We start from the raw sequence: 25,637 nt of genomic DNA, 5'->3' as shown, positions 1-25,637 counted from the left end.
TGCTGGTTAGGGAAAAAGAAACCTCAACGACCAAAGTTTCAGAAACACCCGGCCAAATAATTTGTCTCTTTGCTGGAAAATGTGTTTGATTTGGAGCACTTAAATAAACCAAGCGAGAGACCATTCTCATATTGTTAACAGAGTAAAAGAAAAGATTAAAGGTCCGGTTCACAGCACTTGACTGTTTGTATGAAGCTGTCACTGATACATATAGAACGGTGCGCAATGTAAATATTTACAGCCTATTTACTCAGGGGAAGTGGAGAGGAATTTAGCATCCGATTAACCACTCAGGGGGTTCTAGACATAAGCCAGGTGTTAGCGCAATAATTCATACGTTCTACTATTGTGACTTGCTGGAGGGATTTACTAAAAACCCAGCAGTTCATCAAATGCATTACACAAAGATCAACACATCATAACAAAACCAGAACGTCTGGGGAGATAGACAAAGTGTGACGTAGACTTGTACCGTAGGCGCGTTAAACAAACAGGAGGCATTAGCTGCTGTATAAAGTGTAAGGTTTACACAACATACAAGGGCAGATGCAACTCAACACACAAATCGTTTTTTAGCTGGGAGTGAGGACCACCCTCCCCGTTTTTCAGGCATCGGTCCAGGCGGTATCCAGCGGGAGGACCTGCAGAACCAGCCCTTCAATGACTGATAGGAGCTTGCGTTTAGTTGAGAGTAGAGGAGGCTTGGCAGATTATGTAGAGGATTTTTTTTTTATATATATACTTTGTGTATCAAGTCCTTGTAAGTTCCAATATGTCTGCTTGCTGTCAGTGAATATAAACATTAATTGTTCACATTCGGAGGCTGAAAATCTGTCCTGACTGTCGCTGCTCACAAGGGTGCTTGTATCAGACTTCCCTTCAGCTTTGTGAGCAGGACATGATTGTAATCTGTTTTATAAGCCGCTGAATAATAAAGAATTTTCCACTTAGCGATTCCAAGCAAACATTTTGAAAACCGGGATGCATTGATTCAGAAAGTTTATTAGGAAGTCGTATAACATTTCATTATACAGTGACGATGCAATATTTACATAAAACCCCTTTAGGATATGTTCAAACTGGTCGGAAACACTACGGAAAAGTCTGCAGCTTGTCCGACCCAGAATACGCAGGGAAAGCCAGTCTAATATTCGCACCAAATGGTGTTTTCATTTGGTGCGTATATTCAGCCGGATTGACCACTGCGGAAATAGGCCACCAGAGGAAAAGGCTTTTACTCACCTTGTCTAGCATTGCCATAGCAACACGTCCCTGCTCTTCCAGCTGCTCTGTATCCAGGCACCCCTCTATGATGATATTTCATTACACGTGACCACTGAAGCCTGTGATTGGCTGTAGGGCTCACATGTGATGAAACCGCATAACAAGGGGCAGCCTGGACACAGAACAGCTGAAAGAGAAGGGACACGTTAATATAGCAGTGCTGTGAGGGGCTTTATTTATTTTTTTTAACCTGGGGAATTTGCTGCAAATACGTAGCGTAATTGCAGTAAATCCTGCAGACAATGGCATTTGTTGCGGAACTTCACTTTCCCACTGAACTCAATAGGAATATTCTGCAACAAATGGTCAGCATAAATTGACATGCTGCAGATTTATAATCCGCATCGTAGCCCAATTTATGTACTTAGTCTGTGCAGGTTTTCTCTGCAGTGTGGATGAGATGAGATTTATTAAAATCGTATCCACTCTGCTGCTACTGTAACACGCTGAAGATTTTCCACCCGCAAAACCTGCAGCAAATACACTTTGTGTGAACAGACCCTTAAAAAGGATAGAGACACATGATTACATACTCACTGTATGAGGTATATATGGCAATCCATAGAATGATTCCTGGGTTTCCCTTATAATGTCTGTTGTTGAGCCCTTTAAGGGGTGTTTTGCATGGTAAATTTGATCCAACATAGAGTAAAAGACCTGAAATACAGAAACCAAAGAGGCTACTGGTCAGTACGAAGTAAATACAGATATTATATGGGTGGGGCATAAATGCATGCAGGGTCGTTTCAATGTAAGTCCAACTACTTTTGCTTTGAGAAAGTCTGTGCAATTTTATCAATTATGCCAGAGTATAGTGCTGGACTACTGAAATTGGATTCTGGCCAGTTCTTCATGAAATGTGACATTTTCATTTTCAATATGTCTCAAATCTGTCAAAGGTCCAGCATTGACTGACTTTTCCTCTAGCAAAGTTGTTGTTTTTTTAATACATGTCAACCATACCCACTCCATTACTGGCTGCAAAGAGCTAGAGAGGTCTGTATTTACTAACCTGGAGCTGCATATCTGAAGCTGCGCAAACTTTTTTCGATTCACAGAGACGAGATACCATGGGCTTAGACAAAGGCTATAATAGAAAATCTATTTTAGACAATAAGTACTAAGATGCTGTAGGAGTAAAAATGTAGTAACAGGCTTTAACAACTTCTGTCCAATGCATTTTGGGCTGCTTTAAAGAGCCTTTGTCATCACATTATAAGTGGCCTATATTGTACATGATGTGATCGGCGCTGTAATGTAGAGAACAGCAGTGTTTTTTATTTAGAAAAACGATCATTTTTGACGGAGTTACGACCTATTTTAGATTTATGCTAATGACTTTCTTAAAGGACAACTGGGCGTGTTTTACTTTTTGACCAAGTGGGCGTTGTGGAGAGAAGTGTATGACCAATCAGTGACTAATCAGTGACCAGTCAGCGTTACACACTTCTCCCCATTCATTTACACAGCAGATAGCGTTCTTATTACATCACTATGTGCAGCCACAATAACACACAGTAACGTTACTGCAGTGTCCTGACAATGAATATACATTACCTCCAGCCAGGACGTGATGTGTATTCAGAATCCTGACACTTCTGTAGCGTTTCTGTCAGATTTACAGCAAAGTAAACATAATCTCGTTTTAAATGACAGGTTACAGCGTAATCTCGCGAGATTACGTTTGCATTGCTGTAAATCTCACGGAAACGCTACAGAAGTGTCAGGATTCTGAATAGACATCACGTCCTGGCTGGAGGTAATGTATATTCACTGTCAGGACACTGCAGTACGTTATAGTGTGTTTATGTAGCTGCACATAGCGATATAGCTATATCGCTATGTGCTGTGTAAATGAATGGAGAGAAGTGTATGACGCTGATTGGTCACTGATTGGTCAGCGTCATACACTTCTCTCCACAACGCCCACTAGGTCAAAAAGTAAAACACTCCCAGTTGTCCATTGAGACACTCATTAGCATAAAGCTAAAATAGGTCGTAACTCCGTCAAAAATGATACTTTTTCTAAATAAAAAACACTGCTGTGATCTACATTACAGCGCCGATCACATCATGTACAAGATAGGGCACTTATAATGTGGTGACAGAGCCTCTTTAACCCCTTAGTGACCACTAATACGCCTTTTCACGTCATTTACTACTGGGCTTTAGGCTAGGCTGACGCCTTTTCACGTCAGCCTAGTCTAAGTCCTGCACGGGTCTCCCGTGCAGGCAGGAGCCGGGGCTCTGCTGTCTGATGACAGCTGAGCTCCTGCTCCAACGCCCGCGATCGAAGTTTACTTCGATCGCGGCCGTTTAACCCGTTAAATGCCGCCGTCAATAGCGACCGCGGCATTTAACTTTGTTTACAGAGGGAGTGCGCTCCCTCTCTCACCCATCGGCGGCCCGCGAATGAAATCGCGGGTCTCCGATGGGGTGTCATGGCAGCCGGGGGACTGATAAAAGCCCCCAGGTCTGCCCTGGACATATGCCTGTTAGGACGCGCCGGAGGCACGTCCTAACAGATTGCCTGTCAGATTTACACTGACAGGCAATAATGCTCTGGTATACGAAGTATACCAGAGCATTATAGCAGCGATCGGAACATCGCACAGTAAAGTCCCCTAGTGGGACTAATAAAATAAGTCATCAAAGTGAAATAAAGATTATTAATAAAAAGTACAGTAAAAAAATAAATAAAACCATTTTTTTCCATAAAATGTGGTTTTATTTAGTAAAAGTGTAAAAAAAAAAAAAAAGTACACATATGTGGTATCGCCGCGACCGTAATCACTCCATTAATAAAGTTAATATGTCATTTAAACCGCAAAGTGAACACCGTAAAAAAAAAACGCCAAAAACTATGGCGAAATTGCAATTTTTTTCCATTGCCCCCCAAAAAAGTCATAATAAAAATGAATCAATAAGTCCCATGTACCCCAAAACAGTACCATTCAAAACTACGTCTTGTCCCGCAGAAAACAAGCCCAAAAAATCACTACATTGATGGAAAAATAAAAAAATTACGGCTCTTGGAAAGCGACGATGCAAAAACAAATAATTTTAGTTCAAAAGTGTTTTTATTGTGCAAAAGTCGTAAAACATAAAAAAACCTCCACATATGTGGTATCGCCGTAATCGTACCGACCCATAGAATAAAGGTAACATGTTAATTACGTCGCACAGTGAACGGCGTCAATTTAAAAACGCATAGAACAATGGCGGAATTTCAGTTTTTTTTTATAATCCCCCCCAAAAAGGTTAATAAAAGTTAATATAAAAATTATATGTACCCAAAAATGGTGCCATTAAAAAGCACAACTAATCCCGCAAAAAACAAGTCCTCATACAGCTATGTAGACGAAAAAATAAAAACGTTATAGCTCTTTGAATGCGACTATAGAAAAACGAATAAAATAGCTTGGTCATTAAGGCCTAAAATGGGCTGGTCACTAAGGGGTTAACTGTACCCCAGGTTTAAGCACACTTCACTACCACTTCAGTTTTCTTCTAGGTGTGCCCCATCAGCTTTTAACTCTGAGATCTCAGGATAAAACTGCTAGAAGAGAAAATGAATGCCTCTCAGGACACACACAAAATTGTTTTGGTTTTTTCACTCTCTTTGTGATATGAGGAAAAAAAAGCATCAAGGAAGAATTAACTATTAAGGTGCTAGTATTACTTACATTAACCCCTTCAGGACTGAGCCTGTTTTGGCCTTGTGGACGCAGCTGATTTTTTTAAAATCTGACATGTGTCACTTTATGTGGTAATAACTTGGGAATGCTTTTACTTATCCAAGCGATTCTGAGACTGTTTTCTCGTGACACATTGTACTGTATGTTAGTGGAAAAATTTGATCAATAAGTTCAGTATTTGTTTGTTAAAACCAACAAACTTTAGAGAAAATTTGCAAAAATTAGCATTTTTCTAAATTTAAATGTATCTGCTTGTAAAACAGATAGCAATACCACACAAAATAGTTACTAGTTTACATTTCCCATATGTCTACTTTATGTTGGCATCGTTATTTGAACATTTTTTTTTACAATTCTTAGAACTTTTGCAGCAATTTCTCACATTTTCAAGAAAATTTCCAAAACCTATTTTTATAGGTACCAGTTCAGTTCTGAAGTGGCTTTGAGGGCCTTATATATTAGAAACCCCCATAAGTCATCCAATTTTAAAAACTGCACCCCTCAAAGTATTCAAAACAGCATTTAGAAAATGTCTTAACCCTTTAGACGAAATGAGCTTGTGAAACACAGGAATTAAAGCAAAGTAGAGGGGAAATTTACAAATTTCTTTTTTTGTCGGAAAATCCATTTTACTCCATTTTTTTCTCTAACACAGAAGTCACCAGAGAAACACAACTCAATATTTATTGCCCAGATTCTGCAGTTTTTAGAAATATCCCACATGTGGCCCCAGTGTGCTAATTGACTGAAGCACCGGCCTCAGAAGCAAAGGAGCACCTAGAGGATTTTAAGGCCTCCTTTTTATTAGAATATATTTTAAGCACCATGTCAGGTTTGAAGAGGTCTTGTGGTGCCAAAACAATGGAAACACCCCAAAAAGACACCATTTGGCAAACTACACCTCTCAATAGCTGAATTTGTTGAATTTGGTGGAATTCGTCCGTAAAAATTAAAATCTAAATTTTTTACAATAAAACTTAGAAATTATAAATTTTTACAAGGAATAAAGAAGAAAATGCACCCCAAGCTTTGTAAAGCAATTTCTCCTGATTACGGCAACACCCCATATGTGGTATTAAACGGCTGTTTGGACACACGGCAGAGCTCAGAAGGGAAGGAGCGCTATTTGGCTTTTGGAGCTCAAGTTTGCTGGATTGTTTTTTTTATGTCATGCGACATTTGCAAAGCCCCTGAGTGGACACCCCCCAGAAGTGACCCCATTTGGGAAACTACAGCCCTAAAAAGAATAGATCTAGGGGTAGTGAGCATTTTGATCCCATAGGTTTTTTGCTGAATTTAGTGTAATTAGGCTGTGAAAACTTCTATTTTTTTTTATTCTTTTTATGGCGTTCACCGTGCACTATAAATTACATATTTAATTTATTCTGTGGGTCGATGCGATTACGGCGATACCATATGTATATAGAATTTTTATGTTTTACGGTGTTTGCAGGATAAAATCACGGTTTTAAATAAATTATTTCGTTTTTGTGTCACCATATTCTAAGAGCCACACCTTTTTTATTTTTCCATCAAGAAAGTTGTGTGAGGGCTTGTTTTTTGCGTGAGCAAACTGTAGATTTTATTGGTACCATTTCTGGGTACAGGCGACTTTTTGAGCCCTATTTATGCAATTTTTTGGGAGCTGAAGTGACTAAAAATAGCGATATAAATCCGGTATAGTTTTTTTATTATTTTTTTTTTAAGGACGGTCACCGTGCGGGATAAATGACATTATATTTTTATAGTTCAGGCCGTTACGGACGTGGCAATACCAATTTTGCATAGTTTTTTTTTTCTAATAATAAAGGAAATAAGGGAAAAAGGGCGATTTTAAAATGTTATTATTTTGAAATGTTACTTTTGTACATTTTTTTGTAACTTTTTGTAACTTTTTTTAGTCCCACTAGGGACTTGAAGATCCAACTGTTGGATCGTTGTTATAATAACCTGCAATACTTATGTTTTGCAGGGTATTATACCTGTCAGTTTTACACGGATAGGAGGCATATCTCTGGCAGGACCTAATCGCCTTCCATAGATGGCAGACCGGAAGCCTTTGTTAGGCTTCCGGTTGCCATAGCAACAATCGGCCCATGCAATCGAGCCGCGTTGTGCCAATGTTGCTATAACAACTTAAATGCGGCGGTCGCTATTGATCGCCGCATTTAAAGGGTTAATCGGCGGGGATCACGGCTGTGATCAGACCCAATGTTTTCCCCCAGTACTAAGGCTGCTAGTAGTGGGTGATGCCGGGCTGCAGGGAGTGCCTGTGCGCTCCGTTAGGAGCACACATAGATTAACGGGCTGCAGCCCATTAATCTACGTGGGGTGGTCGGGAAGGGGTTAAGTTATATTACTTTTTTGCAGCTATTGCTGTTTTAATGTTATGTCAGACGCTTTAATTGGTGTGGATCCAAGCACTGAGACACCCACCGATTGCTAATATAAAGTGGCAGATGCGCTCGAATGAGCGCTGTGCCACTACGATTCTGATCGGCTTTCCTCGGAAAGCCGAGTGAGCGGTGTACAGACTCATAGACTTTCAATTGAGCCCGTACACAGCTCCGAGGAAAGTTCATCAGAAACAAAGCGGCACAGTGCTCACCCGAGGGCCTCTGCCGCTTCTTTTTAGCATTCGGTGGGACCTCATTGCTCGGATCCCCGCCGATCAAAACATCTTATAAGTCAATGGGTGTCCCACTGCTGTATATTACGTCAGTGAAGGAACCATCTCTAACCTGTGGCTCTCCAGCTGCTGTGAACCTGCAACTTTCAGCATTCCAGGACAGCATCAGGCATGCTGGGAGTTGTAGTTTTGCAACAGCTGGAGAGTCACAGGTTGGATCTATAGCACGTTACTCAGAAAGAATCATTCAACAAAAGTCTGCATACAAAATAACTAACTGTATTAATAGACATCCACCCCCCGGAGTTCACCTGTCCAGTCTGGTAGTGCCTGGCAAACTGGTTCACAACCCTGTAATCACTAGCAAAGTACTCCATAAGAATAGAAGGGACCTCAGCAAAGTCTGTAGCACATCTGGTGCCTAGAAAAGAGCAGAAGTGGAAGAAAAAAAATAAAACAATGTCAATTATTTATTTCAACTATATCATTTACACACAGATCAGAGGCAGCTACATGCTCATAAACAGAAAAAAAGCCTCAAAATATACATGATCACTATCAGGAGTGTTTTGAGCGTCTTCTTTATTGTAGCAATCTCTGTTGGTTATTTTGCGCCACTATTGCAAAAAGGGTTGCTGGCCTCCTCTCCTGCTTGGACTACTCTCAATTAGGCAGAGTGGAGAGTTACTGGAAAAAGCAGCTCTCACTCTATCGGCCTCAACATAACCATGTATTACATGAATGCAGTTGTGGCAATGTGCAGCTTTCCCCAACAATATATCAGTTCATCAACAGCTGCCGGGTGTCTGATGGGACAACTGTTTCAAATTATAAAATACTGGCTGCCTGCAGCCGCCACTAGGGGGCACTTAGAAGCTTACTGAAGACTGGTAACTTATTGAATTCAATGGGAAATGTCTAAGTCTATTGCTTTTTGATGGCCAGAATAGCGCCATCTGCTGTGCTATCTTATTCAGTAAACAAACGAAAACCTGACTGGTCCATTTTAAGTCAATGGGTCATTAACCCCTTAGTGACCACAAACGCCTTTTTACGTCGGTCACTAAGGTGCCTTAGGCTAGGCTGACGCCTTTTCACGTTCGCCTAGCCTAAGTCCTGCACGGGTCTCCCGTGCAGCCTGGAGCCGGGGCTCTGCTGTCTGATGACAGCTGAGCTCCTGCTCCAACGCCCGCGATCGAAGTTTACTTCGATCGCGGCCGTTTAACCCGTTAAATGCCGCCGTCAATAGCGACCGCGGCATTTCACTTTGTTTACAGAGGGAGTGCGCTCCCTCTGTCACCCATCGGCGCGGGTCTCCGATGGGCTGTCAGGGCTGCCGGGGGCTTGATAAAAGCCCCCAGGTCTGCCCTGGACATATGCCTGTTAGGACGCGCCGGAGGCACGTCCTAACAGATTGCCTGTCAGATTTACACTGACAGGCAATAATGCTCTGGTATACGAAGTATACCAAAGCATTATAGCAGCGATCGGATGATCGCACAGTAAAGTCCCCTAGTGGGACTAATAAAATAAGTCATCAAAGTGAAATAAAGATTATTCATAAAAAGTACAGTAAAAAAAATAAATAAAACCATTTTTTTCCATAAAAAGTGGTTTTATTTAGTAAAAGTGTAAAAAAAAAAAAAAAGTACACATATGTGGTATCGCCGCGACTCCATTAATAAAGTTAATATGTAATTTAAACCGCAAGGTGAACACCGTAAAAAAAAAGCAAAAAAAAAATGGCGAAATTGCAATTTTTTTCCATTGCCCCCCAAAAAAGTCATAATAAAAATGAAGCAATAATTCCCATGCACCCCAAAACAATACCATTCAAAACTACGTCTTGTCCCGCAGAAAACAAGCCCAAAAAATCACTACATTGATGGAAAAATAAAATAATTACGGCTCTTGCAAAGCGATGATGCAAAAACAAATAATTTTAGTTCAAAAGTGTTTATATTGTGCAAAAGTCGTAAAACATAAAAAAACCTCTACATATGTGGTATCGCCGTAATCGTACCGACCCATAGAATAAAGGTAACATGTTATTTACGTCGCATAGTGAACGGCGTCAATTTAAAAACGCATAGAACAATGGCGGAATTTCAGGTTTTTTTTATAATCCCCCCAAAAAGGTTAATAAAAGTTAATCTAAAAATTATATGTACCCTAAAATGGTGCTATTAAAAAGTACAACTAATCCCGCAAAAAACAAGTCCTCATACAGCTATGTAGACGAAAAAATAAAAACGTTAGAGCTCTTTGAATGCGACTATAGAAAAACGAATAAAATAGCTTGGTCATTAGGGCCTAAAATGGGCTGGTCACTAAGGGGTTAAAATGGATCATGACAAATCATCAAACGATGTGAGCAAAGTTTTCTGGAACTCTGGATCACGGTACTATATGTAGAACCGAGGTTATTTTTCACGGATGCATTTTCCATTTGATTTCAATGCTGAACGACTGAGCATATAGCGGTTTAGATAACATGAAAACACAAGCATATGCTTCAAAACTGCAGCTTCCTATTCACACAAGTGACAACTGACCGCTGAGGTTGAAAAAACCAAGCAATGAACTCTAATGCAAAGCGTGATTGCGGTCTTATACCTATGAGGCTGTCGCTTCCATACATGTACTCATTTCTTAAAAATCCACTTTAAAAAGCCCAAAAGACACAGAATTAAAGTGGAAAATATGACATCTCTCAATGTAATAAACGGAAGTAAAGATAGAGCCATCCCAAGTTCAATCATATTTGGTAAAACAGAAAGTCTAAAAATATTTGCACAGCTGTAAGGAAGTAGACTCAAACACAGCTGTTCACACCTTTCACAAACATTAGCAGGGCACTGCAAAACTGGCCCGACATGAAAAGCTGAAATCGGTCATTGTGCTATATGGCAGCTTCCACCGTTCCACTACAGACAACCCGCCATCAGGATGAATGTTTGTGCAGAATGAGATCAGGCCGTCTCTGCCCTGTCCAAAGCTTCAAACCCACAGAACTGACAACTGTGATCATCCTTAGCACACCTAAATTTGTAACTCCCCTCAAAATAAAGAAAAACTCCCCCCCTAATACTTTATAAGTTTCCACTGGTTTAGGGCCTGTTCGCGCCTAAGTTGAAGGCTCTGTTAGGGGCCTCCTTTGCAGACCTGATGAAACCCATCAAAGTCAATAGGTTCCGATGGGCGCCTTCTGGTATTTTGGTTGCTCTGCTCCTCTGACGGGGCAGAACAATGAAAAGACCAACGCAGGTGTAAACAGGGCCTTACCTGTGGAGTCACAGCTATATCTCCCAACCCACCAAACACATGCACACTCGGCTGAGAGTGAATTTGCCATCAACAAGTAGAGGGCGATAAGCTGATGCCAGTCACTTATGGCGGCAGGTTATCTCCCATGAAAACAAAGAATCGGGCATGTTGAAATCCAACATGTCCAATTCTTCTTTCCCCCCCGATACGTGCCATAGGAGAAAAGTCGGGACACAGCCATACACATTAGCTGTCCGGCCGACGTTCCTCTAATATGTATGGGCACCTAAAGCCTATCTGTATTCCCCACAGTTTTATCTTTAGTAACATCTAACTCACTTATTACTGGTCACACATCGCTCCTTACACTAATCCAAAAGCAGTGGAGAGAATTGACTGACCGAACAGTTCACATGTTTCATCATAGCTTAAAAAAAAGGCTCAAGAATCCGTATTCAGTCCCCACGTATCTGGAGCATTAATAATCTTGCATCTTTCTAATATCCATCAGATGCATAAATACAATAGTTTTTGCCTAATGGGTGGAAAACCTGTGGGGGGACCTAGGCACCAACAACCCAGAAAGGCAGCCACATTGGATCCAGCCGAAAGCCCTCATTTATTGATTGGAGCAGTATTATTTGGAATCTGACTGGACGTGTCATTTTGGCACCTTATGGCAATATTATTTGTACGCAATAAGATTGTATTATTTGGGCATTTTAAAAGGTATCCAAGGAGACCTTGTTTCTAGTTGGGGGGGGGGGGATTCCTCTATTTTCTTTTACTGTATGTTATTTCAAGTATGTGCATTGATGACGGGTTAGGCCCCATGCACACGACCGTGCCCGCAATCACGGCCCGCGATTGCAGGCACGGCCGCTGACTGACAGCCGCATTTTCGGGCTGTGCTCCCATACAAAGTATGGGAGCACGGCCCGCAAAGTAAGAAAGAACGGACATGTTCCATAATTCCCGGAACATTTCCACGGCACTGACACCCTTCCGTAGTGCTACGGAAAGGTGTCAGTGTTCAATGAAAGCGAATGGCTCCGTTTTTGCGGACCGCAATTGCGGTCCGCAAAAACGGAGGTTTTTTGCTGTCGTGCGCATGGGGCCTTAATAATTTGAAATGATGTAAATATTTCGGATTGTGTCTCAAGAAAGTAACCGGACACTAGTTGGTGAAGGAAATATGGCGGGAGGGATTTTTAATGTGGAAAATACGTTGAAAATACAGTTCATGTGTATCGCTGCACATCCACGTACTATTGTACTATTCTGCATTGGTTGGATCCGATCATTTAATACCACGACATGTCTGTTTACTGTCGGATCATTATTACTTAGTATTATGTCTATAGCCGCCTTCACTCAGCCCTTTACGTAGCTATCCACTATAATGTGTATAAATAATGTTCACTGTGCAGTAAAGGAGCATTTAAAGGCTATGTAAAGCTTTGAAAGCATTTTTTTTAAATTAATAAATGTTTTAGTTTATTCGGAACAAGTTTTGCATCGGGTTTTATTAAAGAAAAATGTTTACTTTATGAGATATAGCTTCTATGTATCCTGGTTACATAGAAGCTGTATAGTGCGGTCAAAGACGAATCCGTCAAAACAGCGGGACTGACGGCTTTGGTGCGCACGATTATCGATCAATCTAAGACCCAGCTATTATTGATCACATCTAAGTTCATGAACTTAGATGTGATTGATAAGGGCTAGATCACCACTCACTGAAGCCGTCAGTCCCGCCGACATGACGGATTCGGCTTTGACCACAAGTTACAACTTCTATGTATCCAGGATATGCCACTCTTTACTACGGGCTGTGTCTCGTACTGCAGCTCATCAACGTTGAAGTGAATGGGGCTGAGCTGCAATATAAGACAAAGCCTAGGGATGGGTGTAGCGCTGTTTCAAGGAAAAAAATACTTTTTCCTATTCGTGGACGACCCCTTTAAGGTCACATTCAAGAATTTCTGCTTTGAACAGATGGTCCACCTCTGTGATCTTCTGCTCAGTATCAGAATAAAATTAAAAAGGTTATTATTTTTCTACTTCTAATTCATATTCACCATGTTGTTTTCATGTGAAAGAACATCTGCCTCAAAGATGAAACTGCACAAACAATCCCAATGAACCATGAGCCCTTATACACAGTTTGTGATGACAACACAGAACACAAATATGCAGAGTAAGAGGCATTATGAGAGTGGAGCGGATGAAGGGGAGAGCATTGGATCACTCAGTATTAACCAAACCAAAACGACAACCAACTTTGAGACAATTATCCAATACTTTCATTGTTAGGCTGTGTTCACACGACCTATTTTCAGGCGTAAACGAGGCGTATTATGCCTCGATTTACGCCTGAAAATACGGCTCCAATACGTCGGCAAACATCTGCCCATTCATTTGAATGGGTTTGCCAACGTACTGTGCGGACGACCTGTAATTTACGCGTCGTCGTTTGACAGCTGTCAAAAGACGACGCGTAAAATTACAGCCTCGTCAAAAGAAGAAGTGCAGGACACTTCTTGGGACATTTTTGGAGCCGTTTTCTCATAGACTCTATTGAAAACAGCTCCAAAAACGGCCGAAAAAACGCAGCGAAAACGGCGCGAAAAACGTGAGTTGCTCAAAAAACGTCTGAAAATCAGGTGCTGTTTTCCCTTGAAAATAGCTCCGTATTTTCAGACGTTTTTGGCTCAGCGTGTGAACATACCCTTAATGGTGCTGACCCCTTTGGACAATTATTTTTTGTTAAAAGTGGGCCACAATGATAAGCTGAGAAGCTGTCGCACTGGTGTGGAACCTAGCAATAAGTATTCAATTGCCCAACAGCGCCATCATAGGTAAAAAGAAGCATTACATTGTTCCCATTTAAATAAATGGGCTGTCCATATAATGCACAGACATGTCTGGTCCTCCAGACCAAGAGACTCTCTCTATAGCTATATATAAAGGTCCATAGAAGGGCATCCCCTCTATTAACGCAGAATTTCCTAGAAAATTTGTTTTCTGAAACAGACAGCCCTATAAGTTCTCTACAAATAATTTAAGTCTCTGTGGACCAATAAAGGATCTATCTCTAGCACATTTTTTTCTCTAATTTTATAAAATAACGTCAGCACTCCTGGTCCTTAAACCTGTGCTACTCTGCTAGACACCCAGGAGAGGAGACAAAAGCGGTTTTCATTGCTTCTGTCTCCTCTGAGCGCTGGGCACAACATAGAGGCAGCAGTCGGGTCATGTGACTAATCATGTGATTGCCAGAATGCCAATGCTGGGAAAAAACGGCTGGGTCTAAAAACACTAAGCACAGCCTTAAAGGGGTTGTCCAACGAAAAGAAAAACTGTTATTTTGCATTTGTAAAATAAAGAAACATTCTAATATAATATACTTTCTTTTTTAAATCTGCACGGATTGCAGGTTTTCAGTCCCCATTTTTTTGTGCTTTGAGTCAACGGCAGTCAATGGAGTCGATACTGGGGTGACAAAACGTATAAAATAATATAAAAACCAAAGCAAAAACTATCAATAACTGCTTCAAAACTGCTCTGTGTGAACAAGGCCTAAAGGAAATGTGTATAAGTCCAGACTGCACTTACCAGTCACGTGTTGGTAGCGTGTCCTCCCCAACATAGAATGCATAGCATGTCCCATTTCATGGAACAGATTCTCCATCATACCCGGGGTTAGCAGCGTTGGCGAGTTCTTTGTGGATTGGGGGAAATTCAACATTAGAACTACCACAGGTAGCTGATAATCTCCGTCTTCTTTAAGTCTACCCCCACGTATCGTGAAATGGCAGTCCTGTTGTAGCCCGACAAAACAAATCATAAATACATAATACTGCTGCTGTCATTAGAAATCTGTCAAGTTTATTGAAATTGAATAAAGGATGGCAGAGCTAAACCGAAGTACAAGACCAACAATCACATATTATACCCTGACAGGTGGCGGTTCCACCTCTGAGATCTGAGAAAAAAAAGGTCTATGATCCTCAGGATAGGCCATCAATATCTCATCGGTCGTGGTCCGACTCCCGGCACCCCCATCGATCAGCTGTTTTGAAGGGGCCACAGTGCTTGTACGAGTGAGACCTGAAGGGGCTTCTGACAATAGACATTTATAGCTTATCGCTAGAACAGGCCTGGACAAATCCTAGCTAAGTCTTAGAGCCAGCTCCAATGTGTTGTAGGGCGGGTCCATGAAACCTAGTTGGGGAGCAATTGCCACAATGTGCTCTCTCTGCCCGGGACAAACGGTGTCTGGCCAGAACTGGCCAGAGACATGGAGCTGGATGCTGTCACTGACAGAATGCAGCTCCATGCATTCAGCACTGGGTGGAAACATCCAGCAGGTGAACGAAAAAAGGGCAGGAGGCAAAAACCTTGTCACCAGGGCAAATTAGCTAGTTGCCGAAGCGATAGGCTTGTATCGAGTCCTGCGCTAGAATATGCCATCAATGTCTGATTACATTTCAGCTGGCATCAATGTCTAAAACATGGCTTCTCTCTGACACAGTGTTACTGCCGATCAGGCACTGTAACACGGGGTTGTCGTTTCTGCACAGCTTCAATTTGCTTTGCTTTACCTAGAACTGCGGCACCTTAGTTATAGGGTTTGGTGGTGATCCTAGAGGTCAGACCTCTATCAGGCATTGATGGCATATCCTAGCGATTGAATGGCATTAACATCTATTGTTACATCCTTTTAACTAAGGTCACCTCAGAATCGACAGGTTTTGTGTGGCTTTCACATGACTTACCTGAGGAGGTTTTTCTGCGCGTTGAAAAAAGTCACAATAAATATAACCCAAAAGACCTTCAGTTTCATGTACAACGGCCTAGCAGAAGGAAAAAAAACAAGAGTAAGGAATTGTCTTGAGAAAAGAATCTGAATCTGTCGGTGAGGTGCTACTACACCACAAATGGAGGCCAATAGAAGCCATGTAAGCACTTGTAAGTAGTCATGTAGGCACTAAAAGGGGGGGGGGGGGTCCCTCTACGTGGTTCATATGACTGTTAGAAGAATTACCAGTTTTCGGACGTCCTCTGACCACACCTCTCCTTTCTCCGGCTGCTCAGAATACAGAGAAATGCCAAGAAGCTGGCTGAAAAGTGAATTTAATCCTTCCATGCAGGCACCAAGGGAGAAAAATGGAGAGTACAAACTGGGCTCTATATTATACCTAAAAGAAACATAAAAATAAAAACAGAATGTTTATAGAATCTAGGAACAGGAGCACGGCATTTAGTAATCATCTTCAATAATATTTCCATCTGTGCCAATACAAAAACAATATAGTAACTTTATCCGACTCAATACCAATGCCAACGAAGGTGGTGACTAGCCAATCTAAAGACTTCCACAGGATTTCTGAACGCAGTCCTACCGTTTTACAAAAGAATCAGGGAAAGATTTGCAAGTTCCTATTTTTTATTGTTCAAATTCAGTTGCCCAAATGTGCAGGCTATATATTATGTACGAGCTGCACCTATAGCTTAGAGCACACACCCTAGAAGTTGCGCACACAAAGCCCTACAGGCTTCCCACAACAGGCGCACCCCCCTGTAATCGTTCCCCTAGAGGCTACCCACACCGAGCACACCCACAGAAGCTGCCCACACTGAGGGCACCCCCTAGAGACTGCCCACACCGAGCATACGCACAGAAGCTGCCCACACTGAGCACACCCCCCCTAGAAACTGCCCACACCGAGCGCACCCACAGAGGCTACATACACTTTGCACACCTACAGAGGCTGTGTATACACAGAGTGCATCCATAGAGGCTGTATATACACAGAGTGCATCCATAGAGGCTGTATATACACAGAGTGCATCCATAGACTGTATATACACAGAGCGCATTCATAGAGGCTGTATATACACAGAGCGCATCCATAGAAACCGTATATACGCAGATCCCGTTCATAGTGGCTGTATATACACAGAGTGCATCCATAGAGACTGTATATACACAGAGTGCATCCATAGAGGCTGTATATACACGGAGCGCATCCATAGAGGCTGTATATACACAGAGTGCATCCATAGAGGCTGTATATACAGAGTGCATCCATAGTGGCTGTATATACACAGAGCGCATCCATAGAGGCTGTATATGCACAGAGCGCATCCATAGAGGCTGTATATACACAGAGCGCATCCATAGAGACTGTATATACACAGAGTGCATCCATCGAGGCTGTATATACACAGAGTGCATCCATAGTGGCTGTATATACACAGAGCGCATCCATAGAGGCTGTATATACACAGAGCGCATCCATAGAGACTGTATATACACGGAGCGCATCCATAGAGGCTGTATATACACAGAGTGCATCCATAGTGGCTGTATATACACAGAGCGCATCCATAGAGGCTGTATATACACAGAGCGCATCCATAGAGACTGTATATACACAGAGCGCATCCATAGAGGCTGTATATACACAGAGCACATCTATGACCTCTGAAATCCTACCGCTATAAGACAACAGACAAATATATAAGATATTGCATTAATACTGATCAAGAACTCCAGAATGTTAGAAAACCCTAAAGTTTTGCTGGATGAAAAAAATTATTTCCAGGTCATTTCTTTTAGCGTGAAATGTTGTTACTGTGATCGTTCCAGCAGAATATCCCATCCATCGCATCACTTCAAAAGTGTTTTCTCTCTCACTGAGCTAATGTGACTCATGTGCCTTTCATTAAGTTGCCATTGGAAGGCCAACTCTCAGTCCCCGTAATAGAAGGATCTCGCCGATTGTCATAAAAATTACAGCCGGCCTGTTACATAAGCTTCTGGTTGGCAAAAATTTTTTTTTTAAAGAAACCACAAGATGTTTGACATCTGCTTCTTGCAAATCTTGTTCTTTTCAGCTGCTGCCAGGAAAATAGATCTATTCACCCCTCCCGATCTTGTGAGTGCAGAAGTCGACAATCACAAAAGGTCAAGCAAACTTAAAAGGCAAACATATGAATTTAGTCAACGCCGGTTTTATATAATGGGGGGAGGGGTTGAGGAGAATCTGGGTTACTACTCAAGCTGTTTGGTAAAACGTAAAAGCAAGAAGAATGAAATACGGGCAACATCTGTGTGGGAAAAACTTTAATGTTGGGAAATTCATTTTATGGTAGAAACTGAGACTTCAATTATCTCTGCTCGACATGTTAACATGGAAATGACACACTAGTTTAACGCTTGGCGGCAGGGCCGGCATCTTCACATAGCAGAGGAAGCGCTTGTTGACACTTGTGAGGCGGTGGCCTATCAGGACTTGTATGAGAACAGAAAAATAGTCTGTTCCCCCTGAAACAGTGCCACCCTTGTCTATAGGCTGTGTCTGGTATTGCAGCTCAGCCTTATTCAAGTAAATGGCCTTAGCGGAGAACATGCCTCAAAAACCAGACTATTAGTTACTGGATAATTTCTGCTGTGGTTTTTCTAGGCTAAAAAAATTCTGACATGTGAATATGGTCTTCGTGCATCAGTTGTGGTGCATGACTAGAGATCGTCCTATGTAAGGTGGGTTGGGACTGCCATCATTATCCTGTAGGAAATGAGTCCAATGATAATGCTGCTGTTCATACAAATTATATAGCTGTAGACCGAACAACTCTCCAGCTCTATCTTCCTCCATCTCTACTATTCGGGATCCCCAACACATCTTGCTCATCTCCTAGACATGGCATGTCAAAGTCCAAATTCTTAATTCCCGCCAGATTTCATACAACTCTGACAAAAGCACTGCTACAATAATTATGGCCATCTACTCTTTTCTGAATAGAAAATCTTCAGTATTGCCTGTTCAAAGGAACATTCCCGTAAAACTGATACCTAGTGCAGGACCAATAGGAGTGGTGCATGACACAGGGGTTCAAAAAAGACCAAGGAGAGAATGTCTGTGTCATGCCCCGCCCCCTCAGTCCATGCATTAGCATAAAACAGTGTAAACAGTGTGTTTACTTCAAGGGGCTGTCCAGAATTAGAAAACAAAGGGTCATTTCTTTTTCTCCAGAAACAGCCTCACTCTTTTCATGTGCTGTGATGACTATAGACTGTACATTCTTACTATCAAAATCACTTATCTTGCAAGTCGGAGCTTCTTGGCTTCAGGGAATTACAATTTCCCACCCTTTCCCTATGAATTAGTAGAACGCATAAAGGTAGAATGAACGTTTAATTCCCTGTGCTGCTCTATTACCAGGTCGCTCCTGCAATTCTTTAAAATATTAGTATAGGTCCATCACATGTGAACCTATAACTTTAAAGAAAGCCACTATGAAAGTTCAAGGCTCAGGCTGGAGTCCATTAGGAACCTTGTGAATTCTCCACACCAAAGCTCATGATCTACAAAGAGAATAAATTTTCACATTAAATTTTACTCCCCTTTTCAAAGTGGTTGTGTAGTTTGGACGATGTTTGAGATCGCATTTATCAGCTCGCCATTTATTTTCCGCAGACATTCCACTGCAACAAATAGGATTGGAGATAACTCTCATCCTGGTCGCTTAACCCCTTAGGTGCATTTAAGTTAGTTAGCCCACTATGAACTCATCCCACAAAAAAAAACCCTCGTAGTTTTAAAAAATAAAAAAAAAACACTGCATCCTTAGGCTAGGTTGACATCTGTGTTCGTTTTCTCCGTTGTTCTTCTCTGTTATAGGAGCAGAATGATAAAAACAGAGGTGCCGGATCCGTTGCACGACGGACACCAACGGCGCCCAGCGGAACCCATTGACTTTAATGGGTTCCTGTCATGATTTCTGTCGTTTTGACAGAGAAAACAGTCGTCCTTGTGCTGTCCATTTTATTTTTTCACACACCTATAGACATCAATGGGGGAGTCTGGTCCGCAAAAACATACCAGAATAGGACATGTTGGAACGGACAGACGTTTCAAGAAAAAAAACGGATGTGTAAATAGCCCCATTAACTTGTAAGGGTCAGTGTGCTGTCAGTTGTTAAATACGGACAGCACACGTACAGGAAATACGTTGATGTGAATAAGGCCTAAGGGGCTCAAGCACAAATCAGTTAATTTTCTCAGTGTGCTATCCGTTTTTCGAATGGATAGCACACTGATCCTTTCATTTGTAAGCAGCCATTAACACATTTGATTTTTTTTTTGGTCCGATCTGCAAAACTCAAGGCAGGTCCCTGTAGGTTTTTGTGGATAGGTCTCGACCATTCTACTGTATAGGTCTCGACCATTCTACTGTATAGGTCTCGACCATTCTACTGTATAGGTCCATTAAAAAAAACAGACCACAGTTTTTTGCGACTTCGTTGCCAGGTGACGCCTGGGTGGACAGATTTTCCCATCATGGATATTGAGAAGCTCATTACTATGGGGCATGACCGTCCCGGGTTATGGGAGACTCGGTCAGACTGGTACGGAAAAGATGCAGATAGCAAAATAAATATTAGCGAAACATTGGGAACGAGGGAACCACGCACAGTGGCATAAAATTGGTAAGTAAATGCCCTCATTGACTTTTGCTGCCATGTTCTTGTGATGCTAATGCAACTCATAAATTGATTGTCTATACTTAGAATAGGCCATCAATATCTGATTGGTGGGGGTCCGAATCGACACACCTACGCCGATCAGCTGTTTTGAAGGGGCCACAGCGCTCGTGCAAGCACTGCTTCTCCTTCATTCCTTACCTACTCCATACTCTGAATTGCCGACACACTTGTAACGGTGCAATACTGTGAACCTCCGCTACAAGTGTGTTGGTAATTCATAGTACTAAGCAGGTAAAAGGAATGAAGGGGAAGCAGGGTGTTTCCTGTGGGTTGGGGCCAGTTGATGACAATTTTAACTCCTTCCCTTTTTATTTTTTGCGAACCGTGAACTATGGAAGGCATACAGATGCAATTAATCCGCAAAATATGTACATACGGACCAATGCTGAGCAAAAACAGAAACAATGCAGATGTTAAAGTGAACACTTAGATACATTTTTTTGTGGTCGTATAAGCCCTAAGGTGTGTAATCCGTGTATTTTTATTGGTTGTTACTTTTTTTAATTTCCATTAGCCACCAATATAAATGTGTATGCACACTTTATGAAAAATTACACTGACACAAAATTGCATGACGGTGGCGGTGCGTATAATGTGCCAGGTGGCTTATTTCAGAAAATATATAGGTATGGGGGTTTAGTATAATTGTTTATTTTGTAATTTAGGTTTTAATTATAAGTGTGAAAATTGTCCTGACTGCCAGAGGTGAAAAATGTCCAAAAATTCCTTGAAATTAAAGGTTTAATGGTCCAAATGACGAAGAAAAACGATATAAAAATGACTACTGTGAACAGCCTCCGGTTATAACCGTAGCGGAGGGGGAAGACAGAGAAGCAATATCCTTTCTATAACTCACAGGTGAAAACACCACATCACCAGGAGATTTCCATTACCTTTGCTGCTTTCCAAATACTAGTTGGAACATATTTTCGTGTATGGCCCTGAGCTTTCCCAAGACGAAGCAATTACTGTATCGCTGCTATGACTGCGCTGTCGCTGACCTTGCCTGTCTGCTTCCAGATTTTCTTGAACATGCACTTACAGGATTAGAGGCTTGAAGCTAGAATAGTTAGTGAAAATGACATGCGGAGAAGAATCAGAGCTGTGTAACTCCTCCATGACTCATGTTCTCATTATAGGTTACTCATTGTGCCCCAGGTACCAGATAACTGCAACAGGAGGGGGAAGCGGACTAAATATAGTAGAGAGATCTATCCTTTATATGGCACCATTGCCTTCTTTGGCTCTATACAATGTGGTACAAAGCTGGTGAGAGCATGTACATAATAGACAGGCGGTGCTTGCTCAGGACCCACCTCTATGAGTAAGAACGGAGACCTTCTCTGTAAGAGGGGCTCCAGGTCTGGCAAACACTAGCCATTTATCTATTACATGGGCAGCCCTTCATCTGAACGGCCATCATGTAATGCTACAGAATTGTCTGGCTGGCTTCCCCCGGTTGATCGCCATAGTGGCTCCGATCTGATGAGGCTATCACTTTAAGCAGTTGTGTGTCCACTATTAGGTTGTGAAAGTGATAAGTGCCAGAATAACTACAGAAAGAAAGTTAAAGAGGCTCTGTCACCACATTATACATAATGTGATCGGCGCTGTAATGTAGATTACAGAGTTATGACCCATATTAGCTTTATGCTAATGAGTTTCTCAATGGACAACTGGGTGTGTTTTACTATATGGCCAAGTGGGCGTTGTGGAGAGAAGTGTATGACGCTGACCAATCAGTGACCAATCAGCGTTATACACTTCTCTCCATTTTTATTTACTCTGCACATAGCAATATAGCTATATCGCTATGTGCAGTCACATAAACACACTATAACGCTACTCATGTGTCATGACAATGAATATACATTACCTCCAGCCAGGACGGGATGTGTATTCATTCTCCTGACCACTTCTGTAGCATCTGTGTGAGACTACAGCACAGCACAGCGAGATCTTGCTGTGAATGACAGCTTATAGCGTAATCTCGCGAGACTACGCCTGCTGTGCTGTAAATCACAGAGACGCTACAGAAGTGGTCAGGAGAATGAATAGATAAGACGTCCTGACTGGAGGTAATGTATATTCATTGTCATGACACATGAGTAACGTTATAGTGTGTTTATGTGGCTGCACATAGCGATATAGCTATATCCCCATGTGCTGTGTAAATGAATGGAGTGAAGTGTATGACGCTGATTGGTCACTGATTGGTCAGCGTCATGCACTTCTCTCCACAATGCCCACTTGGTCAAAAAGTAAAACACGCCCAGTTGTCCATTAAGAAAGTCATTAGCATAAAGCTAATGTAGGTCATAACTCTGTCAAAAATGATCGTTTTTCTAAATAAAAAACACTGCTGTTATCTACATTATAGCGCCGATCACATCATGTACAATATAGGCCACTTATAATGCGGTGACAGAGCCTCTTTAAGAAGAAAGAGCTGAGTTTTTAAGTTGGGTTTACAAATAAGGATGGTATCGAATGACCTGGTAGGGAATGTGGAGGAAGGAAGAGGTAGAGTAGAAGCTCTTATGGAGAGCGTGATGTACTAAGTAAACGAAAAAAAGAGAGTCATGAGCAGAGGTTGCAATTTAAGGTGGGATCTGGTGATTAAGAGCAGGTTTCCAGTTTCACGTAAAAGAATAAAACTTTCTACAACACTGTGTGTTTTCATTTCTCATAGTTTCTAAGATCTCTGTTTGCTGTCATTGAATGGGAATGTTCTCGTTTACATACATTCCATTCTTCGTAAAGACCCAACGCAGACTGCTGAGAGTTTGCTATAATTGTATACATAAGCAGTCCTCTGAGCTAAACAACCTGTACTCCAGATTAGCTACACTTTTGAAATGTATCAAACGTTTGACAAACTTCTAACATGTCATAGTGACATGTCAGAAGTTTGGATGGGTGGGGGTCCGAGCACTGAGACTCCCACCAATCACTAGAACAAAGCAGCTGAAGCCCTCGTGTGAGCGGTCAGCCGCTTCGTTTCTGTTTGGCTTTTTCCGGAAATAAATGTATCGGAGTACGGACTCAATAGAAAGTCTATGAGCCCGTACTCCGATACATGAGCTTTCTGGAAAAAGCCGAACAGACACGAAGCGGCTGAGCGCTCACACGAGTGCTTCAGCAGCTTAGTTCTAGCGATTGGTGGGTGGGTCTTAGTGCTCGGACCCCCACCAATCTAAACTTCTGACATGTCACTATGACATGTCAGAAGTTTGTCAAACGTTTAGCTGCACTTTAACTACACTGACACATTGTAGCAAATGATCAGGACAGGGGAGCGATTTGTAATGCTGATCTTTTTATCTCACAGAGGATTGCCTAGACTGGATACAAAAGTTTTCAAACCTCTGGGTGTAAAGAATTTCCATTCACTTACAGAAATAAAATATGTACAGAGGCGCCAGGTTGGAGAGAGTTTAGTATGTTAGTTTTGACACATAAATGCTCATCAAACACAGATATAAGGCTATGTTCACTTTAGCATTGTGTCTTCCGTTCATAACGGTAGCCAGAATGCTCTGCCATATCCGTTGTATGTCAGATTCCACCGGCGCCAGACCGACCCCATTGAAAATGTTTTGATGGGAAGAATAGTGCTGAATGCAGTGCTATACTTCTTGTCAAATTAGCCTATGCTGAGAACGAAGTCTCTGACGGCAGTGTGAACATAGACTAAACACACACCCAGATAGTTATGCCTCAGAAAAATGTATGCAGGATGAGCCGACAAGTAATATTTATAGCAAATAACGAATTCTGTTTGCAACTTGGATTAAAAACAAGATATACACTTTGTAACAAACTGGAAATCCATTTCTAATAAAGATATAAGTGGTTGTCCCAGCATAAAATGTTATTGCAATATAATTCAGCATTAATACTTACTCAGTTTTGTCATTTATCTTGTAACTAAAATGCCCCAGTTGTGAGATATTCCCTTTACTCTATTATAATGGCGCCCCCTGGTGTTCAATCTGTATACTAATGTTCATGTCCTCCTGAGATGAATGAGACCTGCTCAGTTCCACTCAACTATCACCAGCCAACAGAAAATGCCTCCTCTGCTAGTCAGTAAAGAAGTCGTTTTTGGTTCATTATTTGTTCTCTTGTGTAGGCATGGTCGTATGCATCACACTTGTGGTCTTTTGATTCCCTTATCTATAGCATGCCTTTCTGTGTTACCTTTTACAGATTTTTGATCTTGTTCCATTCTGAGTATACTTCATTTGTCATAGCCTCAGTGTTCTCCACATCTATGCATTTTAATTGTTTGTCCTATTTTAGGTCCTGATGGCCAATATGTTTTTATGTGTATTTCAATAAAGTATTGTGATCATTATAAGGTACAAATGTGTACTTGTTGTTCTATTCTTTCCTTTTTTGGATGTGTGACAGGTCCACATGTACAGTTATAGGTATTCATCAAAGAAGTAGAGAAGAAGCTTTTATTCAGTTACAGCTTGTAGTGTGAATGGAGACTTATTCAGTAAGAAACACACAAGAAAGCCAGCAGTTTGCTTAGATGAAGAGAGAGCCGGCATACAGCACTGCTTACATACAGCGTTGAGCTCTCTGCTCTCCTGCTCATCCTCTCAAAGTGTGTAAGCTGCAGGCTCTCCCTCTTCTTCACTTATATTGGGCTGGGCTCTACCTCTAAAAACATGTAATGGGGGCAATTGTAAAGCTTCTCCTAGAGAGGAGGCAGAAGCAGTGAAACAGAACAATCAGCCTATACAAGCTATGACAGGGAGGGGGAGGAGCTGCAGCAGAAAGGACACGCCCCTGAGCCGCCAGCCTGAAGAAAATCTAGCAGAGCAATTGAATGGGGTAGGGCTGGGCAATTAATCTAAAAAACAAAACTCGATCGAAATTCAGTGCAATTAACCAACGTCATCTTGCGCATTTCGGTTTCTTCAATTATTATTTTTTTTTATCCCCGGTTTCAACTGTATCTGTGTCCTCAGGACATAGATACAGATGAGTCCAATGGTAGAACAGGGAGCCGTAAGGTCACTGCTCTACCATTCACTATGTATCGCTGGAGGCTCACGGCTTGGTGCAGACAGGCGCGAGGCAGTGATGTCATTGCGCCTGTCCGCGCCGAACCACACAGAACGGAGGAGCAGAGGGATCTCCTCCACTCGTCGTTTGAACGGGGTTAGGTGAGTATGTATTTTAT

General features: G+C 41.8%; 1 protein-coding gene across 2 annotated transcripts in view; it reads right to left on the bottom strand.

Moving 5' to 3' along the window:
* Positions 1–25,637, bottom strand: part of MIPEP (mitochondrial intermediate peptidase) — a 123,911-nt gene that overhangs the window by 53,267 nt on the left and 45,007 nt on the right. Inside the window, exons 11-16 of one of the 2 annotated variants that reach the window (XM_075851623.1) lie at positions 15,929–16,082; positions 15,660–15,737; positions 14,497–14,701; positions 7,923–8,032; positions 2,297–2,371; positions 1,822–1,941 (exon numbers count right to left, since the gene is read on the bottom strand). In XM_075851623.1, coding sequence (XP_075707738.1) covers positions 1,822–1,941; positions 2,297–2,371; positions 7,923–8,032; positions 14,497–14,701; positions 15,660–15,737; positions 15,929–16,082 — 742 coding nt within the window. Of the gene's footprint in view, positions 1–1,817; positions 1,942–2,296; positions 2,372–7,922; positions 8,033–14,496; positions 14,702–15,659; positions 15,738–15,928; positions 16,083–25,637 lie in introns of both variants that reach the window. The other variant, XM_075851622.1, reaches the window with a different exon arrangement.

Source organism: Rhinoderma darwinii, chromosome 2, assembly GCF_050947455.1.
Source record: "Rhinoderma darwinii isolate aRhiDar2 chromosome 2, aRhiDar2.hap1, whole genome shotgun sequence".
In the NCBI taxonomy this organism is placed as follows: domain Eukaryota; kingdom Metazoa; phylum Chordata; class Amphibia; order Anura; family Rhinodermatidae; genus Rhinoderma; species Rhinoderma darwinii.
The sequence above is the reverse complement of the archived record's forward strand: the minus strand, read 5'-3'. Positions and strand labels throughout refer to the sequence as shown.